Source organism: Gossypium hirsutum, chromosome A11, assembly GCF_007990345.1.
Source record: "Gossypium hirsutum isolate 1008001.06 chromosome A11, Gossypium_hirsutum_v2.1, whole genome shotgun sequence".
In the NCBI taxonomy this organism is placed as follows: Eukaryota; Viridiplantae; Streptophyta; class Magnoliopsida; order Malvales; family Malvaceae; genus Gossypium; species Gossypium hirsutum.
The window spans coordinates 107,557,380-107,580,951 of record NC_053434.1 but is presented as its reverse complement, the minus strand read 5'-3'; the positions used below and the strand labels follow the sequence as shown (position 1 = coordinate 107,580,951).

At 35.2% G+C, this 23,572-nt stretch overlaps 2 protein-coding genes across 5 annotated transcripts; one reads left to right on the top strand and one right to left on the bottom strand.

Annotated features, from left to right (window-relative positions):
• Positions 1–635: 635 nt before the first annotated feature.
• LOC107956075 (phosphoribosylaminoimidazole carboxylase, chloroplastic) lies at positions 636–1,960 on the top strand. Its single transcript, XM_041081653.1, is given in 5 exon segments — positions 636–812; positions 896–1,013; positions 1,105–1,199; positions 1,271–1,377; positions 1,483–1,960. Coding segments are annotated over 5 exon segments (489 nt in total). The 5' UTR covers positions 636–737; the 3' UTR covers positions 1,577–1,960.
• A 141-nt stretch (positions 1,961–2,101) lies between these two features.
• On the bottom strand, positions 2,102–6,619 carry LOC107889336 (myosin-binding protein 1). 4 transcript variants are annotated; one of them, XM_016813738.2, is made up of 4 exons: positions 6,113–6,619; positions 3,749–4,608; positions 2,571–3,665; positions 2,102–2,468 (listed from the first exon to the last, which is right to left on the bottom strand). In XM_016813738.2, exons 2-3 carry the CDS (start codon positions 4,596–4,598, stop codon positions 2,596–2,598), a joined length of 1,920 nt encoding a protein of 639 aa, XP_016669227.2. In that variant the 5' UTR covers positions 4,599–4,608; positions 6,113–6,619; the 3' UTR covers positions 2,102–2,468; positions 2,571–2,595. The 4 variants fall into 4 exon arrangements, with proteins under 4 accessions (XP_016669227.2, XP_016669214.2, XP_016669219.2 ...); XM_016813725.2 differs by having other exon boundaries at positions 3,749–5,199; positions 6,113–6,599; XM_016813730.2 differs by having other exon boundaries at positions 3,749–5,199; positions 6,040–6,594.
• Positions 6,620–23,572: the final 16,953 nt, after the last annotated feature.

The window sequence follows — 23,572 nt, the reverse complement described above, 5'->3', positions numbered from 1 at the left end:
ACTGAGTGAGGATGAAGTAGGTTCCTTCTCTTCCTTTTCCGTACCTTCCTCACCTTTCTGCTTTAATGTTTCTTATCATAAACTGAAATAACTTTATACATGAGTATGATTTACCGAAATTTTCTGTTTTCCTTGTGCTTGTGGGCAGTGAACTAGTTTGTTAGATTTGAGTTACACTAAAAATTGTATGGTTTCAGGGGGAGCCAGGTTTCAAAGTGGCTCATCAACTAATAGCAAGGGCACTGGAGATTCCAGGAGCTACTGCTCATTGGTATGATAAGCCAGGTTAGGTCTGCTTTAAGTTTCCTCAGGCTTATCCATCTTGCTGTCCTAGTTTTTTTCATTTTTTTTCTCTCATACACATGTTCTTATTAATTGGCTGTCATGATGTTTTTACCAGAAATGCGAAGGCAAAGGAAGATGGGTCATATAACTCTTGTTGGCCCTTCTGTTGGTGTTTTAGAAGCACGGCTGAAATCAATGCTGAGGGAAGAAGGTTATGAAAATCCGAATGAAGGTCAGTTGACCTAGAGTTGATGCTTGAACTTCAATTTTGTTGTCAGTTTGTTTTTTGTTAGACTTACTGAATGCAAATTTATTTAAAGGTTGAATTAGAACTGTGCGGACATAACTGAAATTGAACCACGTGGAGAATTGAAACCACCGTTGGTTGGCTTTACTGACATTTTGGATCCTTTTTGTTGCTAAATGCACTTGCACGACGTGTTGGGATTGTAATGGGTTCGGATTCAGATCTTCCAGTTATGAAGGATGCAGCTAGAATCTTAAATATGTTTGGTGTGCCTACTGAGGTAGCTTTTTTTTTTTTAGCTTAGAATTTTTGTTTACAAATGATGCAAATCCACTTTGACTCCATTGATTAATTCATTTGCAGGTTCGGATAGTCTCAGCACACCGGACCTCTGAACTGATGAACTCTTATGCCTCCTCTGCTCGGGAGTGAGGCATTCAGGTTATCATTGCTGGCGCTGGTGGTGCAGCTCACTTACCAGGCTAGTTATAAATAAAACTACTGTTTAACATCATTCTCCAACATGCATTAGCCATGTTACTGACACTGATGAGGCCTGTTTTGAATTATAGGTATGGTAGCTTCACTTACACCTTTACCTGTTATCGGTCTCCCTGTCCGTGCTTCTACATTGGACGGAATCGATTCACTCTTGTCAATCGTGCAGGTAAGACTTGAACTTGTACATGACATTGCATTCCCAAATGCTCGATGTTTAAACTCATTTTAATGATGCAGATGCCAAGGGGTGTTCCTGTTGCAACGGTTGCAGTAAACAACGCTACAAACGCAGGATTGCTGGCAGTAAGGATGTTGGGAGTTGGTGATGCTGATCTATTGGCGAGGTAAGTTCACATCTCTCTTTATATAAATAAAAGATGGATGCATTTGAAATTGAAACGTTGTGAATTCTAATTTTGATTCGTGTTTTGTGTCGCACTTATCCTTAGAATGAATCAGTATCAAGAAGACACAAGGGACCATGTCTTGACAAAAGCTGAGAAGCTACGGAAGGATGGTTGGGAAGTTTATTTAAATCAGTAAGAGTAACGGCTTACTAGAATTTCTGCTGGGAATTCACACCATAAACAATGAGATCAAATAACAACCCTGTCATGATCTTTAGCTAATTTACTAATGGACTGAGACACCATAGCTACTACAACCTGTCCAAAACTGGCATTGGTTCAGTTGGAAAATAACAACAATGCAAGGGAAGAATTGATGGGAAGAACAGGTGAAAGGGGCAATGCACAAACCTTTTTTTGCTGTAAGATCATTCTTTTCTTGTCTCTCATTTTGAGTTTAATAGCTTGAATTCATCTATATTTTTGTTGAAGTGCAGTAACTTAATATTTGTTAATGGAGATTTATTTCATGTTCAAGACACTGGTTTGTACTGATTTATGAACTGCATTTTGAAGCAATCAAAAAAAGGATGATTCCTATATATGGGTTGATAGGAGAAACCTATAATAAGATTATTAAAAAAAAATACTTTCATTTATTATTAATAATTAAAAACAGATATTATTTAATGTAAAAAAAAAAAACAATCAAAACCAATCAAAAACAAACTTGGAACTGCTTACCTATTTTAATTTACATCCTTTAACTTTACACTTATACAGCAAACCCTTTTACAAAATGCAATCACTCAAATCAATCCATTAATTTTCACTTAAAAAATGAAAAAGAAAAATCAAGAAAAAAATGTGCTGCAAACTTAGATTACCAAGAGAAATATGAAAAATGTAAAAAAATCTCACCAACTCCAATTTTGATGGTATGCAAAACATGTCAGCTAGCTATTTACAACATGTCACACAACCTCTGCAATAATGTTTTAAAATCATGTCCTATATTATTTTCTAAGGAGAAAACAATCTCTGGAATACCTATACAATTCATGGCCAGTAGCATCTCTTTCAGGCATCTGTTAAATTAACAAAAATAAGTAAGCAATATTTTATATATGAAATTTGTATCATGCAAACGCATTTTCACACATTCAGACAATGAAAATCAAAGTACTTACCTTCGTAGTGTTTGTAAATAAAGCCTCAAGGAATGAGTTCTTCTTGGTACCCATGTTCATGTTCAGACAATGGATTCTTCATGGTGACTTTGTTTGTGTCCTCAAATGATTGATATGTTTCTTCAACTGTGGAGCCGATGTTCGGTTTTCCGGTAACTGTATCTGTATGTAAGATTGCCTTTTCTTCAATACTATTAGCTTCTAAATGATCCATTGTGTCCCGTGTTATTTGCAAATTGTATGCTGACTTCACTATGCCCTCCGGCATGAATTCATTGGGGAACTTCATCCTGTAAAACTCTAGCTCGGCTTCTAGATCTTGAATCTCTTTCTCTTTCTCAGCAAGAAGGTCGTTTGTGTTTTGCAGTGCTTCCATATCGTACTCAGCTTGTTCTTCCATCATTCTCAGGTGCTGCAAGGCTTCCATTTGAAGCGTTGCCTTCTCTTCCTGCAGTCGAGTAATCATGGCCATCGCTTGATTTGTAGCGACTGCAGACGCATTTCTTTCTTCTTCCAATTCCTTATACAAAACACTCAATAGTTTCCTGTCATGCTCAACCTGTCGTTTCAGCCGATCAACCACACTTTCACCTTCGATTTCGCTAACAATGCTTCCATCTAATGATAAACCAGACTCATTTCTCTCCAATGATACCCTCCTTTGAAGTATCTCAATTCCATTAAATGCAGAAGAATCTGAGGCTTTTAAATCATCACTGTTTATAGATATCCTTGGACTTACAGCAATCCTCGGACTTGCAGCGATCCTAGGACTTACATCGCTCATCAATTGCTCCATCCCTCGAGAAGATAATTGCGACAATAAGACCTTTAAATCTTCACTAAGTCTAGAAGAATCTCTTCCAATCCATTGTTCAACAAGCAAACCAGATAACTGTCTACCTTTACTACCTACAGCTAGCTTATAAGCATCGCTTAGGTCCAATGAATTGATCGCTTGGATGCTATTGCCATTAATGACACGGTTTTCTTCCACCGGTGATTCAGGTATTGGAAGTGGCTGTTCTGCCGATATGTGGATTCCTTCACGCTTTGCCTCAGATATCTTCTCAACTTCAGGAGTTTCCATGACACCTAGTGACAGAAAACGTTAAATTAATACGAAACAATCTCACAGATATTAAGTAGGAGGGGTGTATCTAGTAAGTTCAACTTACTATTTTCTTTTGATTCTTTGACGGAAGATGCAGCAACATTTGATGGAGAAACATTGTCGACGGAAATGTTCTTACTTTCCTTTGGTACTTCAACCAGAGTTTCATTGTCGATTGGAGACAAAGAAAGAAAATCAAGGGAAATAAGCTTACTATCTTCCGACCCTTGATTAGGAATTTCACCAGCATTCGACAATGGAGAGACCTTATCAACGGAACTAAGATTCATTTCTGTTGACACATCGATAGAAGCTTCCTTGTCTATCGATGAGAAAGGGACATCATCAATAGAAATAAGCTTAGAAGAAGCGGATGGCTCGATTTTGGTACTGGCTTGCTCCCAATTGAGTTCCTCCAAGCCATGTTGTTTCAAATCAGTAGATTCCGCTGGTATAGTGCCAAGAGGCTCAATGATGGCTGATTCTGATTCTGATTCTGATTGTGAAATGAATATTGAAGGCTTAAGTGCAGAAACAGGATCCATGAATTTCTCTGAAGCAAAATTGTCAGATAAAGTAAAAGTTTGAGACTCTGGCTGCACGTGTTGATCAACAAGATCTTGTTTTAGATGATGAGTTTGGATAATTATGCCATCTTCCTCGCCGCCAGCATCGTTTTTCACTTCAGATTCTGACTCCGAATCAATCTGAAGCTCCGAATATACTACATGAGATAAAGGATCAGGCTGATTTTTCCTCTGATGTGTAGCTTGAACCAAAACAGACACATCGCCACTTCTGTTCTGCTCATCATGACCATGTTCTACAGAAACCGGTAAAGGTAGATCAAATTTAGTATCCGGAAACACAGCCGATCGAGTCTGAATCGATGTTTTGACATACTCTCTTGGCATCCATGGTTCACTGCAACAAGAACAGTGTCTTTTAGTTGAACATCCAAGTTTATGATTCCCAAGTGAAGGATCCTCCTCAAGACCACAATCAAAATCCCCCAACTTTCCGACCAATAACCTATAGGTTTCGGCATTAGACTTATTCATTGTAGCAAATGAGAAAAGGCAACTTTCGCACATTCCATGAACATCAACAAGCTTGTTGTGAGCATGACAATAAACTAAGGATGAAATCTCCAACTTATGATCATTACATACAAGATCAATATAAAACTTCTGTTTTTCTTTGCCAAAAACATGATCAAGTCTGGAGCATAGCATACACGGGGTTCGCAATTCGCATTTATGAGCAAATTTTTTTATTAGGTATGAAACTATAGCATCAATGAAGAGCATAAAAAGCAACAGCCATTCAAAAAAGGCTGATGATAAGGCCGTACTAAACCGACGGGAAATTCTCCCCGTGTTAGCAGATGAAGTACCCCCTCTACCCATCTCCTAGAAGATTATGCGACCTTAGAACAAGATAATGAACTGCTTCAAATAAATCGAAGTCCAAAACTCCCAAAATGAAATCAATAATCCAAGGCTAGATTCAAAGCTGCCAATAGAAAAAGATCGACAGAGATAAGAGAAAAGATCGAAAAGAAACGAAACATCATCTGACAGACAAATTCTATGACATAAAGTTCTTGATAACAACATCATGCATGATGCCTCTATGTCATTCATCAAAAATCTCAAAAACCACTTTTCATAGAAGATTTATGCATGCAAGAGAGAGTGGATAAACATAATTCCACTACAAGATCAATAGCCATAATTGCCAAATATAAATCTCAAACAACAAACTAATGAACTAAAGTTCTTATATTAAACAAATTCAAGCACAGAAATCTTAAGGATCCCAATATGCATACATCTTGCATAAAGATGAAAAGGTATATCATCATAAAATTAGGCCAAGAACATCATTTATTTTCATTAAACCCAATATATTAAAGTGTATAAAATGCATCCAAATCACAAAGTAATGAGACAAGTTCCAAATATAAAAAAGTCACCTATTGTAGAGGATCAATTTTAATCATATAAATAAAACTATAAAGCATAATCAAGAAAAGAAACAGGAAAAAAAATCATTTTGGGCATATGCAAATAGCTAAAAATAAGAAACTAACAAAACAAAATGATAGCAGGAGACAAGCTAGTTTCTTCTGAAAGATCAGTATGGACCATGGATAAAGAACTTTAAAAACCAAATTATAAGCAAATAACATAGAAGCCCAAATCAGAAGGTAACAAAAAGGTGTAAACCCTCAATCAATACTCTCACAAGATGATCTAATTAAAAATCCATCAGAAAATCAAAAGTAAGATTAATTACACAATAGAACTTAAATCATATTAACATAATTCAAGAACATAAACTGGATCATACATGCAGGTCAAACTATGGTATTTCCAAGGCCAAAAAAGAAACTTTTATAAGTTGTAGAAAAGAGCAAGCTGACCTGTGTGTGAGAAACTCAAGGAAGAAAACCAATAGAGAAAAAAAAAAGAATTATTGAAAATTCAGAGGAGAAGTCGTCTAATGAAACTCATCTAACAGTTATTGAAACGAAAGAAAACAAAAGTTGAAGTAGTTTTATATATAAGAATGAAAAAAAAAAGAGGTAACAACAAAGGATGCACGTTGTTCTCACGTATTTTTTGTATTGATTTATACAGAGAAAATTTCTTTTTATTAAAAAAATTATTAAATAATAAGCAGCCGACAAAGAACAAAAGGTCGGCTGCTGATTCAGAAAAATACTGAAAGCCGAAAGTAGAAGAAAGACAAAGAAAAGAAAAAAGGGAAAGATTCCAGAAAGAATTCACTGTCAAAAGCCAAAAAATAAAAAAAGGAGTAATAAACCCAAAAGAAAACATTTAGTTTGTCTTCTTTGTTAAGAAAATATATGGTTATGGAGGATGAATGGAAAATGGGGTTGTTCTAAACTTTTGAGCTAGAAAAAAAATGGTTACTTTTTTAATAGTGCTGATGATTGGTATGAGTTGTAGGTGAAGAAATTAAGTAACCGACCAATGGTGGAAAGCATTGAAGGGGAGGCCGACCAATGACGATAATTGGAAGTTGCAAAGATATGTTTTTTATTTTTATTTATTTTTGAATTATTGAATTTCGGGGTTTCATTTGATTTGACCGTTAATCTAACTGAAATATGAAAAAAGAATTGTTTCTTTTTTTCTCTTTTACCAAAATTGACAGAAGAATTACAAAACCGTGTTGACTGTGTGATCCAAAAGGATTAAATCTTCCATGTAGTTAATTTAATGCCATAACTGAGTTCTGTAAATTTGTTTATGTACTTTGATTTACGGCTAATTTTTAAGTATACGCTGAAAATAAAAAAAATAGAAGTTATATAGCTTTTTTTAATTTATCGATTATGTTAATTTTAAAGAGAAAGGAAAATGTATTCTACAAAGTGCGCTTTTATAGGCATTGTTATAATTTTAAGGCATGTTTGAATTTACGGTGGTGTTTTGGAGCCGGGTGACCTATAAATTTCATCTGTCATGTAAGTCTCACTCGAGAAGCCGGATCACGTTGCAACTCAAGGTCCCAGTTAATGGTGATTATATGATCTTGGGTTGAAGTGTAAACTAGGGTTTCAAATTTACAAATGTTATGATGTCAAGGGATGGGGCATAAATGGGGCCTAGTTGACAATGGTTATGTGGGCACGACAACGAGTTTTTCCTCGTCAGATAAGGATGCTTCATAAAACCCAAATAGAAGTAAGAGAAAGAAAAGCACAGTGGCATTTTAGTATAATAAAGTAATTCATTTTATCCATGTCCACTAAAAGCGGTGACCCCGTTACTATAACCTATGACAGAATTGAGGTGTAATAGATTTTACTAACAAAATCACTGTCTTCGATGGATATAGACAACACAAATTACTTGATTATACTAGAAGGCTCATGTGTTTTTCTTCCTCGCACTTTCGTATGAGTTCTATAAAGCATGCTACTCCTCTGATAATAAGAAACTTGTTGTCGTGCCCACATAACCACTGTCAACTAGGGCCCCAATTATGCTCCATCTTTTGACAGCATACCACTGTTAACTAGGGCCCCAGTTATGCTCAATCTTTTGATAGCATAACCTTTGTAAACTTGAAGCCTTAGTTTCACTTCAACCCGAGATGGTATAATCACCATCAACTTGGACCTTGACTTTTAACGCAATCCCGACTTCTCAAGTGATGGCTCCATACTCACATGGTAGGTGAAAATTATAGGTTATCGAGCTCTACAACATCACCATGAACCCAAAAAATAACTTAAAACTATGACTATGTCTCCCATAAAGCTAGAGAGAAATAAATCTTTAAACTCTGAAATTTTAACATGCAAGAAAAAGAAAAAAATAATTTAAAGGGGACTAAGATATGTTGGAGTAGGGGATGAGAGCGACCATTTATATAAGGGATGGGGTAGGGTAAAAAAGAAAATTTTTTAATTTATCTGGGGAATCCCGAGTTGCAATGTATGAAATTTATCTCGAGAATCTCGGGTTACAGACACTTAGAGGCAAAAGTAATCAAGTTGGGGCAGGGGTTGAAATGTCCAGAGAGAAAACGCTTCTTACAAAAAGTGTTTTCAGCTAATATAGTAGTGAAAACGCTTCCTGCAGGATACATTTTCCACTAACATATCAATCAGACATGTGGTATGAAAACACGCCTTGTAGGAAGCGTTTCAACTACCATGTCAGTTGAAAAGCCCCCTGCAATGAGCATTTTCTCTCTAAGCATTTCAACCCCCACCCAACTTGATTGCTTCTGCCTTTAAGTCTCTTACAACCTAGGATTTTCGAGATAAATTTCATACATTCCTGCCTTGCTAAAAACACCACAGTGGGGGAGTGTTTTCTCCCCTACAAATTTCAACTTTAATTGTATACTTCAAAAACTAGTAATGCATAGGGCTTATGTTGTTGTTGGAATCGTTTGATGTGTCTTGGGGTACGAGCTCTATAAAATAAACTCAATACAATCCCTTGAGTTTCCATACCGACTGCTCAAGCAGATTATTTCCATAAGGATACTTGACATTAGGAGAATAGTGTTGTCATGAAAAACTTGAATTCCCCACCTACACTATTGTCCAAGCAAAGGTCATTCGTTAAATTACGTGTAGATCTTTTAATTTAGGTGATGAGAACTATACTTTTTTACTATTTTCTTGGTTTTAAACATATGGAGCAAACTAATTGGTTCAAGGAGCAGATGAGTTAGAGCTATTATCCATTACAAAGGTCAAATTTGTGAGACTAAAATTAGGCTCATTTTTTATATCAGCCTAATCTGAAGATCTGGCATTCAACCAGAGCATAACGTTAAAAGAGCTTTGTGTTGGAAAAAAATTGGTCTGAAAATGGTTTTATTACATAGAAGAAAATTAAAAATTTGAAAACCGACCTGATTTTTCATATTCATAACAATAAACCCTAATCGAATTCATATTTGTGTTTTTGGCTTAGCAAATGCTCATTGTTCCCAATTTTCAACCAAACAATATTCTCCACTATCCTCGTACTACAAATTGCTCCGAGTGTGGGCTTGAACCAATTGAATCAAAACACATAACTAGAAAAAGTTCATTCTTTTATTTGGGGTGAAAATATAAATACTCTCTTCTTTAATAGATATCAGTAGAATTGTTGTTTTGGAAAAATATATTTAATAGTTGAGAATAAATTCTCTATATTTTTCGGTAGAGTAACAATATCTCAAAGTTGTGTTTAATGCCTTACCAGTGCCATCTATTTATAAGAAGAGAAAGTAGAACCCTTGTTGAGTTGTAGTGATTTATTTCAAATAAAAAAACAACTTACCACTTAAAATAGGAGTGGGGTGGACGACACACCCTAGTATTCCTACTAGGATTTTTCCCTCTTTACGTTATATGAGAGGTTTTTGGCCTCTCTCACATTGAGTCTAGTCACAAGTGCTTCTTGGGGCTTTTGACCAAGTAATCTATAATGTGGTCCAACCCGATTCGATTTTTCTATTTCCTGAAATAAATTTTAATATTCTATATTAAATAATTTTTTCATCCATATTTTACCCTAGTAAAATTTTAACTATTTTACCCCCGATAAAATTTTGACGATTTTGTCATTGGTAAAATTTCGAGAAAATATGTATAATATTTCACAACTCAACATGTTCACTATGACCGAATAGTTTATTTTCATTTTTTGGCTTCAAAATAATCCAAAAACATAAACTCATTCTTCAGATCACTTAAGTAATCCATATAGAATTGCAAATGAATCATTTTCATTTCTTTTTTCATTTTAGAAACCTACATTCATCTCCAAATGATTTTATTTTTCCATTTTAGGAAAAAACTATAATCATTCTTTAATGTTTCTCATTTCTCTTTACATATTCATTTCGTTCATTTCTATTCAAACACATAATTCATTTCTGATTTCAACGAGCTAGCGAAAGGACCGATTAGACATATGTAATTAGGGTTCAAATGATTTATAATTAAGTTTCGGCTTTTCTCATATTAATTATAAACTCATTTAGTCATGAAGTCACTTCACTATAGTATCGTGATTGAGCTCTCCCTAACGACATACCATTACGAAAACATCTACTCAGTGCTCGTCTAATGACTTTGTCATAAGCGTGTTACCCTCATAGATATCATTGATCTCTTTAGGATAGTATTCATTCTCCCAATATGCTCATATTTTATCTTATGGTAACTATTACATCACTTTTCATGAAAAGTCAACCATTATTAAATAATGATCAAGTTATCATCACAAAGACGAAAGACCCGTAGCCATGTTTACTTTTCATTAACCATGTAATGCCTATGAGAGAATGTCATTCACCAATTTCTCGGGCTATGAATTCCATTGTTGTGAATGACGCTACATACTATAGAAGTCGTACACCCAATGCACCAACTTTCGATTCCATATATATTTGAACTCAGGTTTTTACTTACATCAAAATGTATGAGTCACGCATATATAGTCCGCCATCCACTCAAGATTTAGGTATGCTACACTATGAACGTCACAAGTGAATAAATCCATAAACAGGTTCAGGATCTATTCTTCTTGGGTCTTGTCCGATGAACTATTAGTCTTGTCTATTGGTGAAAAAATTCGATTCGATTCGAAAAACTCGATAAAAAATTCAAATTTTGAATTAAATATTTCGAATTTTTTGAGTTAACCAAGTTATTAGGATCAACTCAAATAAAAAAATTAATTTTTTTGGTTTAACTTGAATATGAATTACACAATTCGAGTTATCCGAATATCCGAATAAAAAAAAGATAAAACTATATCGTTTTGATAAATGTTTACTTTTTTTGAAAGTTAAAATTCAAAATAATTAAGTTAAAAGGTAAAACTATGTCATTTGATAAATATTTACCCATTAATTTAAAAGGAAAAATCATTATATTATTCATGTAGTTAAATAATCTTGTAATTCGTCTACTAGTTAAATAACATGTCCATCTAAATGCAATATTAAGTATAAATAATAGGATTCGTTAACTCCACTCGAAACTTTTTGACTTGATTCGATTCGATTCGAAAAAAATTCAAATTGAGTTCGGTTGCTAAAATAGGATTTGTTAACTCGACTAACTCGAAAATTTTGGACTCGATTCAACTCGACTCGATTGAATACTCACCCCTAGTCTTGTCAGTCATATCTATGTCTCTATCTTTTAGGACTCATCCACTTTGATGCCTAAGACAAAACATCTCCCTAATTGAACTTGATAGATGACATATTAGTCTTTTAATCGGTTTGCTTATTTCCAATTAGACTAAGGACACGTTTAAGTTTATCTATTAATACAAGTTATCTTTATATATTACGATCCGACCACGTAATACCCCTTAATATTAGTTTAATATTAGACAAAAAGTGAGCAACATTTGCTTCCATTTTGTTTTACGTGCAAAAACTATATGGGGACCATTATACAAATTACATTAATGTAATCAATGAATTTGTTTTATTAACCAATATGTTCGAAAAAATTACAAGTGTACTTAAACAAAAATACTACACTTAGAGCACCAGATCCAACACTTCGAACAGTGACTAGGCGCAAAGTGGGGATCCAAAGAAGAATCTCGAGCTTGAAATGTAGATATCTGAGGTCATCGAACCTCATTAGATATGCCAATTTTGATATCACAAGGGACAACAAGTTGGAAACAGTGATTGAATCACATTGCTTTAGTGGGAATGTTGTACTAGAGTTATATGTCAACTTTGTCAAAGAGGATGAAGGTGGCCCGAGCTCGATTATACCATGTTCACCAAATTCCACGCTAGATCAAGAAGCAAAAATTCTGACCACACGGTTGTGCGGTGGATTCATATCATTATTGTAAAGCTCCTACCAAGACAACCTAGAATCGTCGTCAATGGTGAGGTATTCATCGGTTTCGCCCCTGATTACAATTTCGGGGCATAGTAAGATGTATTTGGTCATTAGTTCTACGTCACACATACATGATATTCTGTCGGTGCCTTTGATTTCAACTTCGACACATCAATGTTCAACCAGTAACATTCACACAGGTACACCATCAAGTCACGTCGGTGGGCCAAACAAAAGTGATTTGAGGATTGACATCGGATTTACAAGAATGAATGGTCTACTCCTAACATCGGACTTGCAATCGGGGTTGATAACAAAGAGGGGCCTGAAACCGATAATGACTTAATAGAGGAGTCCAGACCAGATAGTGAAGAAATTACAGTAATTTCATAATCGAATCTCATTCTTATTAAACCAGAAGACGGTGGATCTAGTGGTAAAGCTTCGAGCATTGTTTGATAGGATGATCCAGGTTTCACGACATACGAACCCTCACTCCACATATATACTATCAATCTTGCTGCTGAAGGTGGTTTACAATTCCCAAACCTCCCTTATAGAAGACTAAGGCATGCAACTTCATCAACAAATCTTGATCACTTAAAGGTAGGGATGGAGTTTGACTCCAAAGATGCTTTTGCAGCTACTATCAAGCGATATAGCACACAGCTTTCCGTCAACTTCATCGTTACATGTTCTCGATTCAAAAAATATGAGGAAAAGTACGGAATGCATGGAACAAGATGTTTATGGAAAAATCATTTCATCTGTGAGGAAGAAGTCAGCGTTTTGGATGATTAAGAAGTTTATCGCTCCATATATGTGTTGTAGCTGGTATGTATCATGGTTAACAACATCGATTCAAATTCTATCATTTTTTCGACATTGTATTACGTATGGTGACCCAATTTATTATTTTTCGAGCATGTGAAACAATTATCAAATATTGGATTCGGACATTATATTTGAATTTATATTACTCATGGTTAAAGTGAGTCTTAAGATTTCTATCCCAGTTTTGATCGACACATTCGTAGCAAGTTTGATTACACCATGTCCTGCCACAAGACATTGTTGGCAAAACAGAAGGTCTTGGAGAAAATGCATAGTGAGTGAGAGAAATCCTACAATGAATTGTGGCAATGGTGTCAGGTACTGGAGTGGTACGTTTCAGGTTCCATTGTCGACCTCGTAATGGAGCCTATGTATCACGTCGATCGCTTGGTCCCTTGAAAAAAACTTCCCATCATTTTTTCTGGACTTTCAAGCAATGTATAACTGCATTCTGGTATTGTAAGATACTTGTTCAAATTGATGACATATTCATGTACGAAAGATACGAGCATCGGTTGTTGTTATTTGTATTAAGATGGTAATCGAAAAATCTTACCAATGTATTTTGCAATAACACCCGAAGAATTAGGAAATGAATGAGATTTCTTCTTAACTAACCTGAGAAGGCATGTTGTGCTGCAACTCAATATATACATCACTTCCGTTAGGGGTACTAGAATACAAGCTGTATTCGATCAGCATTCAATCCTATGGGATCGTGCACACCATAGGTTTTGTTTAACTACATGGCTCGATATCATAAGGATGTGAAATGGTGACATGTTATTAATATAGGTACGTTGTCATGGTATTTTTTTATGTATAATAATTTAAAAGATACATTTGGGTTGCATTTCTTGAATACAATATTTATTGTCATCAACAGGGTACGAGCTCGTCCAACATCGATTTCATGAAATGTTGGAGAGACTATGGGTTGTAAACCGATAAGGTGCGACGTACCTCGATGGGATACCCAAGGAATAGTGGACGCAATCATATGATGGAGGACTATGATACGAGCACATAACAACGAACCTAGTGGAATGCATTAATTTTGTACTGAAGGGGACATGTTATTTGCTAGTAACCTCAGTGGTCAAGGAAACATATTTTCGATTAGCAACCTTGTTTGCAAAGCGGGGTGAGACATATGTAGAATAGATAAAAGGAGATCATATTTGGTGCGATATAGTATTGAAAGATATTGGGGAAAATGTAGAAAGAGCGAACTCAATGTCTTTAGTGTATTACTCGCGTCCAAACCCAATATTCTAGGTTACGGAGTCCCATAGACTCGACCAAGGAGTTTTCGGGGGAGTGTACCGCATAGACTTGCAACAAATGACTTGCGACTGTGGGAGATTTCAAGCACTTCATTATCCATGCACACACACAATTGTGGCATGTGCCTCAACACGTATAGATTGCATATACAATTGTGGCATCCAATTAAGAACTTCCGACGCAAGCCAAAAGTTTGACCGAACATAACTCAAATACGAGGCAATATGGATATTGAGGAGTGGAAAGGCACACAGAGGTTACGCAGTTACTATAGGAACCCAGGATGTACGAAGCCAACTTGTCTACACCTGCAGAGAACATCGAGGAGAAGTGCTAACTAAAACACTAACTTATTCATTTATTCATTAATTTTTTTTGTAAATTGTAAGTTAATTATAATTATTGAAGTAAGATATATTACAATACGGAATAAAAAAATTTAATTTTTTCTCGTACCTTGTCAGCAAACATTTGCTATTTGAAAATATTGTAATTAACAAATGGAAGGAGAAAAACATAAATGAAAAAGTAACAGAAATGAAAAAAAATTTCGAACTCACCATACAATATGTGTAAAGGCCCAATTTTGTCTGGGACTTAAACAGAAACCAAACCAGAAATAAAAATAAAAATAATAAGAATCCATTTAAGTCCAGAGTCCATTATAGGCCCAAAATTACATTTACAAGCAACCAAAATATTTTAAAAAAATCCTATGGCCCAAATCCTCCAAAAATGTGACAGTCCTAAAGCGACCCTAGTAGGAAAGCGATTTCAGGACCGCTAAACCGAGTCACCAAATTATTTGAATATGATATTTATTGTCTAAAATAAATGTATGAAAATTTTAAGCTTCGATTTAGTAAATTGCATGTGAATTTAGTCAATAGGACTTATGTGTGACACTTTTGAAATGTGATAGATCAAAACATAAGGACCTATTAGTGCATGTTGAAAAAGGGGGACTTGCATGTCAATTTTTCCCCCCATCTAGTAGTGGTCGGCCATGACATTAGGGTGGACAAAGGGTGATGGGCAAAACATGTCATAGACATGTTGTGTTGGTGCATCATGGGAGGAAACAAAAAAATAAAGTTAGTAATAAAGAAATGGAAAAAAAAAGAGAAGGAAAATGATGAAAACAAAAGAAAAAAAATGTGTCCATCGTTTTTTCATTCTTCTTGATCGAAAATTCAAAAGAAAGAAGGGAGGAAATGTTGAAGAGATTCGGCCATGCTTGTAGCTAGGTGAAGGTAAGTTTGATGTTGTGCCATGAGATTCATGCATGTTTTTTTTGTTAGCTTGAGTTCTAACTAGCCCATGGTTCAAATCTTTACTATGTCATGGAGATGATATTCGGCTAAGGTGGATTTGTGTTGATGTTATTTGCATGCTAAAAGTGAAGCTTGTAATGATGCATGTGATGGTGGATTGATGACTCTTGAATCTTCTTTTTAGCATCTTTGAGTGAGACATTAAGTTCCTTGTTCAACCATGACCAAAATTGAAATGGTATGGTGTTGTGATGCATTCGGCCATGGTAGGAAGTAGAAGAGAAATATGGTTGTTGTTCACGTTATTGGATGAGAAATGGTAGTAAGGTGAAGTGCAAATGTTAGTGTTTGATTTACTAGTGTATATGTGTGTATTAGCCAAGTTTTGAACTTGAAACAAAATGGTGTTTAGTCAATACAAGTGACCATACTTGTAGAATGTATTAAGTGTTGCAATCGGCCCCAACATAGACATGTATGTTCGGCCACATGAATGAGTACATAAGTTGATGTGTATGTTCGGCCATAGGTAGCCTATTGATGGCTTTAGCTTGACTTAGAAAATTCGGCTAAGGGGAAATATTAGCTAGTATGTTGAATTCGATTCGTGATTTCGTACATATGTGACTCTAATGTCTAATGTATATATGGGCTAAGTACCTTGAGCTTCTCTTTTGATGTTCGAATGAATTGTATTAAATTGCTTGATGTGATTAAAAATGCGTATGACCATTGTGTATTTGAGCTAAAAGGTGGCCATATGACCTATCAAACTCCTTGTCATATTCGGCCATAAGCTAGCAAAATGAGACTTTAATAAGTTAAATTTGTTTGAATTAGCTCAAGAGCTTAGAGGACCACAGTTGGATAAGGGGAAGAAAAAAGTTATCGAATAGCTGCCGAAATCGTTCGACCACATCCGAGGTAAGTTTTCGAGTAATGGAACTTAGATTATGATTTGATTAGATCATGTTTTAAGCAAATCAAAATCATGCTCTTTGTATGTGGCTATTGAGCCGAAATTGCAAGTGTGATAAGTGTCTTGTGTTTGAGCTTTGGTAATGAAAATGAAATACGGATGTGTCATGATTTATTGATAAATGTGCATGGTTATTCGAATGATGTCCGAGCTAAGTCCCGAAGGCTTTGTGCTAAGTGACTATATCTGGACTAAGATCCGAAGGCATTTGTGCGAGTTACTAATTCCGAGCTAAGCCCGAAGGCATTGGTGCGAGTCACTAAATCCGGGTTAAGTCCCGAAGGCATTTGTGCGAGTTACTATAACCGGGCTATGTCCCGAAGGCATTTGAACGAGTAGCTATATCCGGTTAAATTCCGAAGGTACGTGATTCGGGAACGAGCGATCTTGCTGAAAAAATTTCAGTTAATACGCTTGTAAAATCCCAACAATGAGGTATGTTTCGTATGTGCATTGGAATAGTTGATTCCCTTCGAATAATATTCGCTCAGTCGAGTAATGAGCTTCCGGTATTTGGCTAAGATGATCCCTTATGTATGAATATAGGGGTTGGAATGTGAAGTAGGAATGATTTGAGAAAATGTATATATGGAATTATCCGTTTAGTATATGAATGCTATACTTCTGATGTGCTTAAATTCTTTGCTCAAAACTTACTAAGCATTTAATGCTTACTCCGTTTATTTAATTCTCTGTTTTATAGATTTTGGTTCTTCAGCTATCGGACTCGGGATTTTTGAAGTCGAAGTCGCCCACACTATCAAAGCTCCTTTTGGTATACTTTTGGTTGAACTTTGAAATGACATGTATAGGACTACCCTTCTTGTTATTGGTCACATACCCCTTTGGTTTTGTATAAATTTGGATAGCCATGCGAAAATGGCTTATATACACTTTGGGCATGGTATTATAATCATTTGTATGTTGTTCATTAAGAGGTATGGAAATGTTTGGAAACGATTAGCCATTGGGATGGTTAATCATGATCATATTTTGTGCTATATATGTTAAAGGGCTAGTTGAATCATGGAAACTATGAAATAGGTAAAGCCTACCGTAAAGACAGATGCTGACAGCTGCAGTGACGTGGATGTGAAAAATCACTAAAAATAGTAAGAATGGAATTAAATAGTGAAAAAATTATGTAAACGAACCTTGACGAGTATATTTTCATAGGAAAGTAACAAAAAGATCATATGAACAGTATGTTAAGAGATATTTAAGTTTTCGTGAGACAGGGCCAGAACGGTTTCTGGAGTCCCTGTTCCGACTTTGGAAATTCATTATAAATTGACCAGAGATAATTAGAAGTCATGCCATATATGTACAGATTTATTTTCGAGTCTAGTTTCTGTAGAAGCAAACAGCATCAGTATTGAAGCCCTGTAGAGGGAGATATCCAAGTCGTAATGCATGAAGGTCAGTATAGTCGTACCCTGTAATAGGGGAGACTTTAACTAATAAACTGTACTAATTGGCTTGACCAAAAATTCTAGAAAAAAATATGTAGATGGACATATGAGTCTAGTTTCAGGGAAAAATTACAAAACTGATTTTAGAGTTTTGGAACTCAAGATATGATTTTAAGGTGACAGTGACGCAGTTAGCCAACTGCCTAGAAATTTTTAAAATGGACTGTGAAAGTAAATGAATTAAGTCGGTTAGCACCTCGTGTTCGACTCCGGCAACGGTCTCGGGTACGGGGTGTTACAAAAAACTTAAATGTTTTCAATAAAACAAAAGAAACCCTAGTCTCCTTTGCGTCGCTTCTCATGCCACGTTAGCCAATGTGTCGCCCGAGGCCCTTTCCCCCTCCTTTCACCGAAATGGCAAGGCACGACTCCCATCGTCGCCGTTGACTCCGCTAGAGATACCTGCAAAGAAAAAGAAACGAAACAGAGACTGAAGAGCAGCAGAAACAACGAAAGAAAAAAGAAAATATATGTTGTAAAACTGGCTATAAAAGCCACAACAACCATCAATGTAATTTTTACAGAAAAAGATATATAAAAAAGCAAAGATTTTGAAATTGATTCAAAGAAAAAGGTGTTGTATTTTCACTTCTATTTTTTTGTGTCTCTTTTCGAAATAAACAAATAAAAATAATAAAAGCATAAAAAGGAACCCTTTTTTACCTGTCGGTGTTATCGTCAGTCCACAAGACCGTCGAATCCTTTGGGGTTCTGCCAAAGGCTCGTTTTTTCATTTTGCATTTTTTTTGTGATTTCAACTCCAAAAAGGAGTTCTACGCGAAAAAAAAAAAAGGTTCAGGTGATATTTTGGCCACCGTGGACAGCGGCATCATCACCAAATCGACAACCGGACCTGGGGCCTTCGAAAGAGAAGATGAGAGCTTTTTTTTTGTTTTTTTTTTCTGAAATGGGATAAAATAAAATTTTGGGGGAAATTTTGGTTTTTATAAGCAAGTGAAACGACACCATTTTGGAGGAGTTCGGAAGGCCCCAAAACGATGTCTTTTTAAGGCTGAACCGAACTGACCCGACCCGTCCGCATAAGATCCGCATGTGGACTAAGGGTCTATTTACCCTTTTAGTTATTTCGCTTTTGTGGCCTGTTTCACTTTAGTCCTATTTCTTTTTTTCTATTTTTTTAATTTTTATCCTGCAACGTTGATTTTGTTTCGTTTTAGTCCATCATGAATGGCGTTTGTGGGACTGGGAAAAATTTCCCATCTAGTCCCCGTCCCTTGGCGCACATTTTATTTCAGCCCTTCATTCTGCCCTTTCTTTTTTTTTTACAATCTATCCCTTAATTTCGTCTAAATTGCGATTTAACCCTTATTTATTTATTTTCAACCCTGTATAGATTTCATAATATATTATTTTATTTATTTATTTATCTATTTACTATTTTTATCCTTTTTATACATTTAAAGATTATAATGTTTACATTTCCTTTATTTATGCACTTGTTACCTGTATTATTTTAATTCTTATCATCATTCTTATTACTATTATTTATTTATTTATCTATTTATTTATTTACTTGCTTATTTTTTATATATTTAAAAACAAGATTGTTACATTTTTATATTTGTACATATTTATTCATTTATTATTATGATTGTTATTATATTATTTTTTATCTTATTTTTACTATTTTTTTCATTTCTTTTATCATTCTCACATTATTTATGTTTATAATCGTCATAAGGCATCTTGCATTTTTATTTTTATTTTTTATTTTTATCACTTTATTTATTTTATACCATGGATTAATATTCTTACTATTGCTATAGTTATATTGATATTATCATAGCATTTCCTTATTCACTTATTATATATTATTCTAACATTCTATCCGTATAGCCATTTTATAATCACTACATCATGCATTATATTTAAATGTAATTGGTCGCTTTTATATTATACCCCAAAATAACATAAATACCCATAGTTTTAAATATTACACTTGTTATTATTCAAAAAAGAAATTTATTAAAAATAAGGCAATGTTCCATATTTGGAGATTCGAGAAGTCGTGCCCTAACTTACGGGGTTTCGACTTTCTCGTTGAATCTATATGATCGAATATCCTTTTAAAATTAAAATATGTGAGATTTAATATAAAAAAATAAAAGGCAAACTTATTTTCGAGAATTCAAGACGTTGTGTCCTAACTTATGGGATACAATCTTTTTGTTACCTCGAGATAAGAAAGCCTTTTACATACGTTTTGATCTATTTAAGGGATTTTACTAAAAATATATACATTACTACAAAGAGGGATCGTAGATCGTATTTTTAACTCTTTTCAAATCTTTAATTTTCGACATTAAAGACATCAAGTAATCAATTACGTATCAATTTTGGGCATAACGAAGGTACTTATCTTTCCTTGTGCATAACTGACTCCTGAACCCATTTTCTAAATTTTTGTAGACAAAAAAACAAAGTTTTAATAAATTAAACTTCTTATTAAGACGATCAAATTACTAGGTGACCTAGTCACACCTCCTAAAAGTGATTGGTGGCAACTCCCATTTTCATTTTTAAAATAAAGTTGACTTCAAAAAAAGGTTTCGACAATGTGGTACAAAGCAAACCAACTTAATAAATTTGTTTCGTAGATTGTAAATAAGTGTACATTTGGGATGTAAAACAAAGTATAAAATTAGGGAAAAATTACAAATAACATAATTACTGGCATCTCAAATGTGTGCCACAATCGGGTGGGTGTCGGGCACACCTAGGGTTCTGTCCAATTATTTGGGTTGGCGGCTCATCATCGTTTTCTTCTTCATCTTCCCATGTACGTCCATGTTGATTGCCATATTCATCTCCTTCCTCCGTGATTGATTGCGTCTAGGTCCTAGCCGCCTATCGTACATCCCCCTTGTATGAATCAACAGTTGCAAGGATAACTCACCTCGATAGAACAATGATGTTGGGGGTGCTTGTTACACTATCGACGGATAACCGTATGGTGTCACATGGTCCGATTGCGAATAAAATGTGAGAATTGTTAACGATACTAGATGCGTTGTTGTTGCTGGCGGTATCAACATGAAATATGGTACGGTGGGTGGCGGTCGTGCGAAATATACACTTGGAGAAAGTGTTCCTACAGTGAATGATGGTGCGTGTTGTGGTGTTTGTGTAAACTAAAGTGGGTTAGCACCAAAAGTATATGAACAATACTGACCGAGAGGTTGTACGACGATTAGATCATTTTGTGGAGCTGGAGCAGATATTGATCCTCCTACAGTATGTTCTCTCGACCTAAGATTGATGGGCCCTCATCTTGGTCTCCTAAGACAACGTTGCCTACTTCTTTCTGATGCTAATAAATATAACACCCATAACCCGTATCTGTCGCCGGAATAGTGTTACAGAGCATTGTCGGGGTTTACAAACCAAAGTGAGAATTTCAAACATTTCATATCATATTATTAAACATATTAAAACCAATTCAAAACATACATATTGTCCCTTATACGAGCCCTCTAGGCCATAAATATGCATTAGAAACAAGTTGGGACTAAATCGGAAAGTCAGAGAATTTTTAGAAAATAATGAAAATTTTCAACACTGTAGGGGTCTCACGGCCGTATGACCAGGCCGTGCGACTCACACGGTCAAGAGACACAACCTTGACTCAAACAGTGTGGGCATTCGAAGTAGGGACACACGACCGTGTCCTAGCCCGTGTTCGTGCCCGTGTAACTCACTAACTTAGGTCACACGGCCAAACCACACGCCCATGTGCCAGGCTGTGTACCCTTCGAAGTAACCCCACACGCCCGTGTGCTAGGCCGTTGCAACCCTTTAAAAGCTACAAGGGACATATGGCTGAGACACACGCTCGTTTGGACGAAAATAGGCCACTTTACAAGCCATTTTTCTCACCCAATTAGGCATGTACCTACAATCAACATTGCATATATTTACAAGCCATAACAAGGCATCCAAATCAAACATAAACAAGCCATAAACATATGGTATAACATCATATAACCAATATGCCCTTAGGCATCTTAAATGACAATATACAACCATGTGTAGCCATGAATCCAATGTGGTCCAATAATCAACTACTTTGTATACATATTTTCATCAATATATACCATGTAATTCACTTACTAAAATAGAACCATTTGGTACCAAAATTTTCATTCTATAACTAGCATCAAATAACCAATTAGATCATGCATATCCAAGTACCAATTCGCTACAAGTTGCAAGACTTATACAATATGTTCATTCAACTAACACTTCATCTTCCATCATTCAACCATATCAAGCATATCATCCGCCATGTTAATGCTACTTATATACATACCAAAATATGTCAAAACACAAGCTAAATCAAATGGCCATATTCACAACAAAGCACATAATCCAATTTTAGGCAAAATACCTATACATTCCATTATAACCAAATTTAAACATCCGTAAGTACCGAAAGAGCCGGTGGATAGTGCAATAGGTCTCTGACGACTTTTCAACCCGAACAAGCTTCCGATAACTACAAATGCAAAAAAATAGACACAAAGTAAGCATGTCAAGCTTAGTAAGTTCGTAACAAATATAGTTTAAATTTGACAATACATTAAACAACCATAAAGCATGTATACTCCAATTCAACATGAGAACAACTAATTCAAAATCTCATATATGTATATATATGTGTTCATACTCTTAATTTCCACAAAGGTACACATTACCTACCTTTTATCAAAATAATGAAATTTACATTGAAAGCTCTTACCGAAGCTCACACGAGGTAATACTACGATGGTTAACACATCCCTTTTCATAAATCGGTAACCGAAGTTATCCCTTTTCATAATTCGATAGCCGAGGTTTCCCTTTTCATAATTTGATGGTCATCACCATCCCTTTCATAAATCGATGGTCATCACCATCCCTTTTTCATAATTTATAGCCGAAGCTATCCATTTTCAATAGATTGATAGTCGAGGTCATTCCTTTTTATTGTACGATAGTCGAAGCCATTCCTTTTCATAATTTGATGGTCGTCACCATCCCTTTTCATTATTCAATGGTCGTCACCAACCATTTTCATAATTGATAACCAAAGCTATCCTTTTTCATAGATCGATAGCCGAAGTCATCCCTTTTCATTCATCGATGCTCGCCGTTACATTGTTGAATTTTCCCGTCAACACACAATTTAATAATATGCAATAATAGTATTTAAATCATAATTAAAAATACTATTTAAACGTACGAACTTACCTTGATGATCAACGTAGGAAATGAAGTTGGCTAGTTCGAAGCTTTTTCTTTGCCTCGATCTAGAACTGTTCGTGGTTTATCTTGATATGCACAAGGTAGCCTAGCCGAACCTTCAAAGCACCAAAAATGGTGTTTTCTTTCTCCAAAAATCGATGGAAACACAATGAGAAAGATGATACCAAAACTTTGTTTTGTTTTACTTTATTTATTTATTTATTTACTTATTTAACCTTTATTTAACTTTTGAAAAACACTTGTATAATGTCCATAAATGTCCACTCAAGTTAAAAATGGTCTATTTACTAACTAAGTGTTCAAACATTTAAGTTCCATAGCTATTTAGTGCTTTTAGCCTGTAGAACTCTAATTTTACACCTTTTGTAATTTAATCCTTTTTATTAAATTAAGCATGCAAACGATAAAA